The sequence below is a fragment of the Chiloscyllium plagiosum genome, chromosome 45 (genome assembly GCF_004010195.1).
Source record: "Chiloscyllium plagiosum isolate BGI_BamShark_2017 chromosome 45, ASM401019v2, whole genome shotgun sequence".
NCBI classification, from domain to species: Eukaryota; Metazoa; Chordata; class Chondrichthyes; order Orectolobiformes; family Hemiscylliidae; genus Chiloscyllium; species Chiloscyllium plagiosum.
This window is the reverse complement of record NC_057754.1, coordinates 3,006,463-3,018,031: the sequence shown is the minus strand read 5'-3', so window position 1 is coordinate 3,018,031 and position 11,569 is coordinate 3,006,463. Positions and strand designations below refer to the sequence as shown.

The following is an 11,569-nucleotide window of genomic DNA, read 5'->3' as shown; positions in this document are numbered from 1 at the left end:
GGGGCAACCTTTTCACACAGAGGGTGGTACGTGTATGGAATGAGCTGCCAGAGGAAGTGGTGGAGGCTGGTACAATTGCAACATTTACAAGGCATCTGGATGGGTATATGAATAGGAAGGGTTTGGAGGGATATGGGCCAGGTGCTGGCAGGTGGGACTAGATTGGGTTGGGATATCTGTCAGCATGGACAGATTGGACCGAAGAGTCTGTTTCCATGCTATGACTATCTCTAATTAGTAATTCTTGCTGAGTACAGAAAGAATTTGTGCTTTCCATCAGCCTGGTCTGAAAAATGGGAAACTTTGTGCACTTTACAAAAATCTTTAACTTCTGTGATAACACCAGGAATAGCGAGAATTGATTTCTAACACCCTATCTCAGTAAGTTCCAACAGTCTCAGTACACTTACTGACAGAGGCACAAATAGAGCAAAATATATTTTTTTAAAAAATCACTTAAATCATCCAATACACAGACAGCCATTATAAACCAGTCAGTGGAGGACTGGACCTTGTACTTACTATGTCATTCTTATCAACTCTAGTTCCTACTACCTTCAATCGAATTTCATCATCTTGTTGGATAACGATGTCCTGAAAGTGAAGCCACACAGTGAGGAGATCTGCACTTTTTACTAATGTTATATTCATATGGCAACTTCAAAAATCAAAGTGATCCAAGACATCTGACAAAAACATTATAATCAAACCATGACACCAAGCCACGATATTAGATGAGATTACCACGAATTTGGACAGACTCTGTTCCTTTTTAAGAGCTCCTCAAAACTAAGTAGAGAAGTGAAGAGGTTTAAGGAGGGAGAGACTGGGGGCCCTCAATCCTTTTGGGAAGTGGGAAGAGTTGCTTTCTAAATCTGAGCTGGCCACAGTGCTCTGTGTGGGCAATGAGAATTGGGATTGCACTAGCGGCCAAAATTATGAGGGCAGATATCTTGGAAAATGGAGCGGGTTATGGAGATGCTGACAGCTGTACAGCGGCTTTTTGAGGGGCTATTACTTGTCAGTTTGATTAACAGTTCTTTTATTGGATGATTAAAAAGGGTAGAGGGAGATTTATCATTACAGCATGCTCATTTTTATTACAGTACCACTTAAAAGTACTGCGTCCATTCTCCTGTTCCTTGGATGCTGCCTGACCTGCTGCGCTTTTCCAGCAACACATTTTTCAGCACTTAAAAGTACTGTTCACTTTTAATTTGGGTCTCAAGATCCCGATAGAAACATTACATCAAAGACGTGTTTCCAACACTGATCGCGTGTTTTGCTTACAGTGATTAAACAGGCACCGTCTCCAAATGACTGACCTTCCACTCTCTCTCCCTCCCCCCCACCCACCACACTTTTCCTGGAGTTCTACAGAGGGGTGTACCTGAAACCCCCCCCCATTCCCCAGATAATCTCTCCAACATTGTCTTGTATGGGGAAAAGGTGGAACCTGTCAAAAGGTTGCAGCAAAAAGATGTGTGCGCACGCGCAACATGGAGAGACTTACCCCACAAAGGCAGCAGCAGCAGTCTTGTTATTGGTGTCCAGTCCAGCTGCCAGGGTGGGCGGGTTGTGTATGTGTGTGTGTGTGTGGTGGTGCTGGTGCTGTAGTACGGGATTGGTGGAGCGGTGGGGGCATTGTTGGACGGTGGGGTGGGGGTGGTTCGCATGCGGTGTGCTCCTTCCTAGTCTCCTGAATGGGGAGCAGACTTAAAAACTCCTAGCCTCAGAGGAAAGGCATTTAAATCTATTAACCGAATAATTAATTATCCGAACGAAATACCGCCCTTCCATCTTGTTCAGATAATTGAGGTTCCTCTGTAAATTGGTCTAATATCAATTATTTCAAAAGCACAGAAAAAGGTACAAGAGCATGTGGTGTTGTTGTCATGTTGCTATCTGAGCCCAAACATTCTGAAGTTCAGGTCCAACCTTGCCCCAAGGGTGTGCATCACAGCATATCCACATAAGTGGATTAAAATTAACAAAAAAAAAAGATTGGGTGTCCTTGGAAAGGGGACATATAGTGCCCACTGGCACACTACAGGCCTTTCACAGGAGCTGGACTGTACTGTTGCCACCTTAAGCACTTTTTCAACTCATTTTGAACATTTGATTTATGTCACACAGTTTCCCTTTGTTATTTTTATTTAAAATTGAATTTTAGTTTTGACAAAAAACACAGCATCAAGGCTGACTGGTCGATGCCAGAGGCTGCAGTGTATCACATTCCTCCAAAATGGCATTTCAACAAATTTGTTAAGTTTCATTTTGATTTTGTTACTCTGCTCCTGATCATTTAACATTTTTATGTTGCTGGTTGTTGCACATTCCTAATCGCCCTCGGTCTGAGTGGCACACTCAGCCATTCCAGAGGGCAGTTAGAGTCAACCACATTGCTGTTGGTCTGCAGTCACAAGTAGCCAGACTGGATAAGGACAGAAAATCTCCTTCCCTAATAGGACATTAGTGAACCAGTGGATTTTTTAAATGATAACTGACAATAGCTTAACGGTCGCCATTTTTGACCCTACCTTTCAAATTAATAATTTTAATCTAAAATTTCAACATTACCATGGTAAGGCTTGAACTAGTGTCACCAACATATTAGCCCATGTCTCTGGATTACCAGTGACATTAGCACCTGGCACTCTCTAACACATTCACATGCTTCATAAGATGTGGTGCCCAGAACTGTACACAATACTCCAGCTGAGGTCTAACAAATGTCTTATACATACCTCATCACTGGTCTTGTAACAGGGAGGGTTGGAATTGGGATCAAACTCCATTTCCGATGGAATTGACTGGGAGACAAGAAGACAAGGTGAAAGATTAATGACAGGCTCAACAGTCACTGTTACCCGAACTGAGTTCAAATTCTCAAAACGCTCAAGAAATCTGAATCCATCTTCTCTGGATTACTGTAGCAAACTATAGCACATTCACCAGCTAAATGGAGGTGTTGTTTTGAATGTGGCTACTCACATGTCTTGAGATGAAGCAGGACATGGGCCCAATTTCTGTGAAAAGTCCAACCTGCGTCACAAAAGAAACCCACGATCAATCAATCAATCAGGAGCACAGTGAAAGAATCATACCTTGCTGAATAAATACTGTACAGTTACACGGTAGTCAGACATGCTGGTACGACAAGATTCACAACTGAAATCCATGAAAGGTTTTGCCACCACTGACCAAGTGATTACAGTGAAGAATTATTACTGCATTTATTAGTTCATGGAATATATATACTGCTGACTGGATCAGCATTTATGGCCCAGCCCATACTGTCCAGACAGCGATTAAGAGTCAACATATTGCATGTTGGCCCAACCAAGATAGCAGACTTTCCTTGGTTGTTATGTCAATCACAGCAGTTATACAGTCATATTTCACCAACCTTTATTCCAGTTTCCTTTTCAAAACGGAATTCAGGTTTTATGTGTCCTAGGACGGGATCAAAGCCATGTTCCCAGAATATTTGCCTGAGATTATTAGTCCTGTGTCATTACTACAGTATCACTGCCTTCCCTTAATGATGCATGAAAGGAGTGAAGCCATCTTTGTAACACATCTGATTACATCCTTAGTACCAAGAACCGGAGATGGCTCATTTCAAAGGGAAGGACATCGTCAGTGCAGTGGTTTCTCAGGATTACATTAGACTGTCAGGTGATGCCTATGTTGAGCCCTCTCCAGAATGTGGGGTTTGTCTTTGAACAGACCAATAACCATGTGTTGAATTAGGCAGCAAAAGATTTTCAGAGACTTACAAGGGTTTCATTGTAAATCTTCAGTTTAGAATAAGCACCAGTTGCCACCTTTCCCTGGTGGACCCTTTCTCTGTCCAGGAGCCAACTTCTCATTGGAGAAGACCCAGCTTTAAAACAATACATATTTTAAGAAACCAGCAAACTAACCAAGACTTTTATTGAATTCAAATTTCACCCTCTGACAATGGTGGGATTTGAAACCCTGTGCCTGAAGCAATAGACTGAGCATGTAGATTACCAGTCTAGTAACATTAATACTATGCCAGCACACCCTTCTCTCCTCCCCTCCAAAATTAACCAATAATAGGAAGTCCCCGAGTACCATCTGCTCTCAACCAACTCTAGAGCTGCTTTACCTTTGGGGCTCTGTGGTACAGTGGTAGTATCCCTACCTCAGAGCCAAGAGCCTAGATTCAAGGCCCACCTACTCCAGAGCTGTGTAATAACATCTCTGATCACATTAAAATAGAAAATATTCTTCTGTTTTACTCTTAAAGTGACATGCATTGCTGTCATGGACTGTCTGATCCCAGGGCTGAAAGTTGATCTCGGCTGAAATACCACCTCTACCATTTGGGTGAAACAAAGAAGGACAGTGTGTGAAGGTGTGGACACGGGCTCTTCAAGCCTTTCTCGCGAGAGTCAGACTGAGAAGGCCAAAGGCTTCTCCCCTCTTAGTCTTCCACCTCACTCAATTTGAGAGGAAGATAATCTCAGAGCAAATAAAGATAACAAAAGTACTTCACTATATAGCCAGAGATTATACCTTGTTGACTTGAGTGACCACAGCATCAACCACCTCTCCTTTAAATGGCCGAAAGACTATGGCCTTGTACTTGACAGGATAGAGCACAAATCCACGGCCTGGCTGAATTACCCCAGCCCCAATGTTATCTATGGTGGTGACAGCAATGACAAATCCATACCTGCAAAAAAAAAAGTAAATAAGCAATAGAGCAGACAAAAGCAGGTTACAATCTCACTGAAGCACAGTGTCATCACAAAATCACACTGAGATCTAAAGTTGGTCTTGATGATTCGAATCCACTGGATCACACAGCACAAGGATACGGCTAGTTGGACCTTTGTGCTGGGAGCTTGCCACTTCCTTGTCCTCTCCCCGAAATATGGGGAAAATTGTCACAAATAAACATTTGAATCAGTGGATGAAGTGCCCAGCACATTGACAGAAAGTGACCAGCTCATCATCTGCCTTTGAGGGGGAGAGCAAGAGAGCGAGAGAGAAAGCGAGAAATTGGTGCTGCTGTTGCTTTGGGAATATTTGGAAGAATAAACATTTATCCTTCCAAATCTTATCTTTGCCTATTGTCACAATAAGTCAATAACTTTGTGATTTATTCAAAAGGAATCTGACTGCTGCTTTACATATTGTAAACCAATCAGAAACAAAAATATAATTGATAACATAGTTAACAGAGAAAATTATTTTATGTTGTGACCAGGGGAGCAATATGACCAGAGAGTGATAGCACACTCCATTATCACTAGGTCACCATCAGCCCCCAGCGTTTCAGGTAACACCAATTTATACAGCATGAGAAGAGGATGCTGACTTGAATTCTCTTTCTAAATTTGTTTTCTCGTGCCCCAGTCCTGATGAGTGCAAGATGAGAAGAGTCGGCCCTGTGTCCCATTTCAGCGATGATTAGGTTGCACATCAATACAGAATCTTCTGGCCATATGGAGACAGGAGTTGACGCATCCCAGGACAGGTAGCTGAGGGAGGATGCAATCCTGACAGCACATAGTGAGCATCAGAGGGGCCGCATCCTTCACCACCTGAGGTGCAAAGTCGCTTACAACCAGTACTTTTGAAGGGAAAGGCACTGGTGTAGTGTAGGAAATGTGGCAGCCCATACATGCATGACAACCCCACAAATGGTAATGGGATGACCCAGCTCATCTATTTTTGTGACACGGATTGAAGGGCAAGCGTTAGGCCACAGGACACCGGAAGAGTTGAAAGATCCAACCCACCCTCCCCTTGGCCCAACACCTCTTTGAGGAACAGTATACCTGGGTTCCTTTATCTTTCAATTCGTTCATGGGATGACAGCGTTGCTGGCCAAGCCCAGCATTTATTGCCCAACCCTAATTACCAAGAGAGCAGTGAAGAGTCAACCACGTTGCTATGGGTCTGGAGACACACAAGTAGGCCAGAGCAGGTAAGGACTGCAGTTCCTTTCCCCAAAGGATATCAGTGAGTCGGATGGGTTTTTCCAACAATCAGTAATGGATTCATGGCTGTCATTAGACTCTTAGTTTCAGATATTTATTGAATACAAATTCCACCAACTGCCGTGACAGGATTTGAATCTGGGTCCCCAGAAAGTTACTTGGATTAACAGTCCAGCGATAACACGACCAGGCCATTGCCTCCCCTTACTATGGGGGTAAGGTTTCCATAGGAAATAGGGAAACTATGCAGGGAATGGTTGCTATAGGGGAATAAGGTAATTATGGGGATGTGGCAGCTATAGGAGATAGAATTAATGTGGAGGGATGGTTCCTACAGGAAATTTCATATCTGCCGAAGTGGGTGCGAGAATCGCAAGTTTAGCACCCCTTTCCAATGGGGCAACGCTCTATCAGTGCTGCAATGTAGAGCAAGTCAGCCTGGCATGTTTGTCCTTGCTACCCTGGAGTGGAACATGAGAACCATGCATTTGGAGAGTCAGAGCTGAGAGCACTACTCTCATAGCCAGAGGAGACTTGGGGAAAATGGCCAATAAGTATTATTCTTGTCCGCTATGACATCACCATAAGAATGAATGAAAGATAAAAGGAATAACTGTCAAGCGGTTTTCATTATCACTGTATCTATCATAACTCAGATTGGAGAAAACACCCCTCCCCGCTGTATTCTATCTCAGGATGTGTGCAACACTGGCAAGGCCAGCAATTTATTACCCTTTGGATTGAGTGGCTCAATTATAGAATCATGGAATCCCACCAGTGTGAAAACAGGCCATTCAGCCTATTAGGTCCACACCGACCCCCACATGCTATCCCTGTACCCTGCATTAACCATGGCTAACCCACCTAACTGGCACATCTTTGGACTGTGGGAGGAAACCGAAGCACTCTGAAGGAAGCCACGCAGACACGGGGAGAACGTGCAAACTCCACGTAGACAGTTCACCCAAGGGTGGAATCGAACCCGGGTTCCTGGCTCTGTGAGGCAGCTGTGCTAATCACTCTAATTCATTGCAGAGGGACGGTTAAAAGTGCACCTCATTGAGGTGGATAAGATCTCCTTCCCTAAGGGATATTAGTGAACCAGATGGGTTTTTACAACAATTGACAAAGGTTTCACAGCCACCAGGAAGGAGATCAATTGCAGAGTTATTAATTGAATGCATCAGCTGTGGATGGTGGAATTCCAAACCTGGTCCCCAGGGCATTAGCGGAGTCTCTGGGTCACTAATCCAGAGACATGACCATGACGCCACTAGGTCTTCACAATATTCAGACTCAAGGTTTTTCTATTGTAAAATGGTGTTACTCACTTTCCAGTGCAAGTTCCCTCGACCTCAGTGAACAACTTCTGTTTGACAGTGTTGAGGAGGTTAGGACCAAAATATCGAGGATGCAGCAGAATTTCATGTTCCAAAGAAATCTAAACATATGAAAGGAAAGCACAAATTTAAAAATGCTGCTTTTTTGTCCTTAATGACTAGAATTTCAGATGGTCAAATTATTTCCCAGTTCCTCAAAAGTCCAATCAACTTTGGTCTTGAATTAATTAGAGATAGGGAAGGAGAAGGTCTGTGATGGGGTATCAAGTAGGCAAGATTATATCATAAGGGAGTAATCTGCGTCAAATATTCTCAGACTTCAAAAGATTGAGACAGATCACATTGAGACAGATAAGACTTTGAAGGGGATTGGACAGGGCACAAGCTACTGCCTGGTCACTGTGTGGAGGAGCCAATTACTTAGGACTGAGGAGGAGGAGAAGACATTTCTACACTCAGAGGGTGGTGAATCTTGATCGGATTGAATGGCAGAGCAGGTTTGATGAACCAAACGACCTACCTTCATGTCGTTTTTGTGGTATCAGACAACTTGGTGTAGAGTACGCCTTCCACCACATTAAGCCTGCTAAGATCATAGCTGATTTGATTGCAATCTTGAATCCATAGTCCTGTCTCCCTCCATAAGCTTTCACCTCCTTGCTCATCAAGAATCTATCTACCCTTGAAATATTCAAAGACTGCCTCACAACCTTGTGAGAAAGAAAGAGTGCGTTCTAAGACTAGTAACCACCTGAGCAAAACAAAACCTTCACTGCCTGTCTTAAATGAGCAATCCCTTGTATTTAAACAGCAATGGCAAGTCCTAGAGGAGATGAGACTAGGCCAAGTGGAGAAATAGAAGATGGGTCTAGAAGAGGTGGAAATGGGAATATGGTTACAAAATTATCACCAAGGCCTCTGAAGTATCTTCCCTTTCTGTCAACCTCCACTATACCTGGCATTACTCTGAACTGTGTCCTTCACATCCCAACACATCACTTGGGGGGGGGGCAGACAGTTTTTGTAAATAGGGAAGAGTGGGCTCACTTTGTCTGTTCAGTGACAGAGACAACGTTGTCAGCCTCGATTCAGTGTCAAGGTTCACTAGCAAGCCTGGGGGTGCTGCACTGTTGGAACAGTCTGATATCGTCTTATGATGGAAAAAAAAGAAAATGTAGGAAATAACCAGAATGTCCAACAGCAACCGTGGAGAGAAAACTCGGTTAACGTTTCAGATTTATCACCTTGACTAAGAATTATTTAATCTCTTGGGTGAATGCAAAAGGTCACATTTAAAAGGAGTGGCATGATCTCCTGGTGAGATGCTCAATATTTATCCTGTAAACAATATGACTACAGCAGTTGTCTTATTTTTCAGTAACAATAGCACAACAGTTATCATTGGTCAAACAATCCAGACCTTGGACAATTAATTCAGATTCAAGGTCAAACCACACCTTGGCAGAGGTCAGATCTTAATTTAGTTATTCAATAAATGTGGAATAAAATTATAAACAGGGTTCAGGAACAGACCAACTCAGAAGTAGAAGACAGAACAGTACAGTTCAGGAACAGGCCCTTTGGCCCACCATGTCTGTGGCGACCATGATGCCATTTTAAACTATTTTAATCCCATCTGCCTGCTCATGCTCATGGTCTGCATTCCTCACTTCCCTGCCTATTCATGTATCTAGGCTGAAAATGTGTTGCTGGAAAAGCGCAGCAGGTCAGGCAGCATCCAGGGAACAGGAGAATCGACGTTTCGGGCATAAGCCCTTTTCCGGCAACATATTTTCAGCTCTGATCTCCAGCATCTGCAGACCTCACTTTCTATTCATGTATCTAACTGACTCTTAAACATTGCTATCATATCTGCTTCGACCATCTCTCCAGGTAATGCATTTTAGGCTCCCACCATCTGTGTAAAAAAAAAACACTTGCTCTCACATCACCTTTAAACCTTGCCCCTTAACTTAAATTATGCCCCTGACACTTTACATTTCTACTCTTGGAGGGGGAAAAAAAAAAGAGACTGACTATCTACACCTCTCAGTCTTATCTCTTTCAGACTCCCAACACTGTAGCAAAAACAATCCAAGTTTGTCCACCTTTAAACCTTGCCCCTTAACTTAAATTATGCCCCTGATACTTTACATTTCTACTCTTGGAGGGGGAAAAAAAAAGAGACTGACTATCTACACCTCTCAGTCTTATCTCTTTCAGACTCCCAACACTGTAGCAAAAACAATCCAAGTTTGTCCAACCACTCCTAACAAATACATTCCATCCTGTTAAACCACTTATGCATCCTCTCTAAATCGCCACTTTCTTCCTTTGGTGTGGTAACCGTAACTGCACGAGATGCTCCAAATGTGGTCTAACTTTAAGTTTTATACTGCTGCAAAGTGACTTGCTAACCTTTATATTCAATGCCCCACTAAGGAAGGCAAGCATGCCATACACCATTTTCTAACCACCTTATCCACTTGTGTTGCCACTTTCAGGAGTTATGAACTAGCAGCCAAGATCCTCAGTATATCAATGCTCCCAAAGGTGATGTCATTTACACAGGAACCTTGATTATCAAATGAGATGGGCGGGCACTACTTCATTCAGATAATTGTTTATTCAGTTAATTGATTTCCTCTGAGTCTTCTGTGATGTCTGCTCATTTCAGGAGACTAGACAGCGGCACACCCCATGTGTGCACCTGCCCCCAAACCCATCCACCCCCCAACCCCTGCCCACCCCCATAAGGCTGCTCTCTCATTAGGGAGAGAGGATTAGGTGGCAAGTTTAACGTGTAGACCACCAAGAGGTTGAGAAGGAAGATTCGTGAGGTTGCACAGTGGCTCAGTGGTTAGCACTCCTGCCGCACAGCACCAAGGACCCAGTTTGATACCAGCAGGGGTAGCACGGTGGCAAGCAATGGCTGCCTCACAGCACCAGGGACCCAGGTTCAATTCCAGCCTTGGGGGACTGTCTGTGTGGTGTTTGCACATTCTCCCCCCCGTGTCTGCCTGGGTTTCCTCCTGGTGCTCCAGTTTCCTCCCACAGTCCAAAGATGTGCAGGCTAGGTGAATTGGTCATGCTAAATTGCCCGTAGAGTTAGGTGCATTAGTTAGGGGGGAAAATGGGTCTAGGTGGGTTACTCTTTGGAGGGTCGGTGTGGATTAGTTGGGCCAAAAAGGACTGTTTCCACACTGTAGGGAATCTAATCTCAGGCAACAGTCTGCATGGAGTTTGCGCAATCTCCTTGTGTCAGTGCGGGTTTTCCTCCGGTTGCCCTGACATCCAAAGATGTGCGGGTTAGGGCGGAGTGGCCATGCAAAGTTACCCCACAGGTGTGCAGGGTTGGTGGGTCATCCATGGAAAACGTGGGGCTGCAGGAAACGGGAGTGCGAGTGTGATGCTTTTTTTGGGAGGGTACAGGACAGACCCCCAGTGGTCGAATGGCCTGCTTCCACACTGTAGGGATTCTATGATCCTCCACAGTAACCTCAGCCAGTGCGGGACGTCATTGTGCACGGCGAAACCAGTCATCCAGCCAACTGAACTAACCGGCGCTGCTTTTCTGACAGATTTTCAGCTGCCTTTTTTTGGGGGGGGGAGAAGACGAGGGCACCTTCCGCCCACGCCCCCCTGTTTCCCATTTGCCGAAACGGCGATCAATCATTCACGCACGTCACCTGCATAGGTCAGAGTGGGTGTCAATCAATGACCTCATCACGCTACGTGGACACGCCCATCCAACGTCGTCACCACGCCGCGGCGTTACGCAGCCGCACCTCCCCCCCTCCTCCTCCTCCTCCTCCTACACCCGTTACCGCTCGGTTTTTAACCACTCTGCCCTCCCGAGACGGGCCAAAACGAACCACTCACATGATAAAACATCGTCGGGACAACTGAAGAGCACTTTAAAAATCTGGAGGGGAGAGAATTTATCTCTGTCAGAAAAGAATCGAGCCGCCGGCCGCCGGTCCACGCCACTGAGCGGCGATTTGAAAAAAAAATGGAGCGGGTGAAGGTTGAAGAATATGGCTGCGATCACGTGCTCGACCGACGCTGGGACGTCACGCGCGCAATTACGTCACGTTCCCGCCCGCGCTCCAAGCCACGTGACCCTCTTCCAGCACATTCCGGGCGTCGCCCGCCGCCGGCTTGGCGCCGCCATCTTTCTACCTCATTGAGCGGCGGAGCGCTGAGACATTTACCCTTTCCGAACACGTACATCGCCAGACCATGGCG

General features: G+C 44.9%; 1 protein-coding gene across 1 annotated transcript in view; it reads right to left on the bottom strand.

The window, feature by feature from the left end:
• polr2g (RNA polymerase II subunit G) overlaps positions 1-11,347 on the bottom strand; it is a 14,154-nt gene extending 2,807 nt beyond the window's left edge. Inside the window, exons 1-6 of the mRNA XM_043682621.1 lie at positions 11,204-11,347; positions 7,313-7,422; positions 4,549-4,708; positions 2,995-3,045; positions 2,748-2,813; positions 523-594 (exon numbers count right to left, since the gene is read on the bottom strand). Coding sequence (XP_043538556.1) covers positions 523-594; positions 2,748-2,813; positions 2,995-3,045; positions 4,549-4,708; positions 7,313-7,422; positions 11,204-11,215 — 471 coding nt within the window. The 5' untranslated portion in view covers positions 11,216-11,347. The remainder of the gene's footprint in view (positions 1-522; positions 595-2,747; positions 2,814-2,994; positions 3,046-4,548; positions 4,709-7,312; positions 7,423-11,203) is intronic.
• Positions 11,348-11,569: the final 222 nt, after the last annotated feature.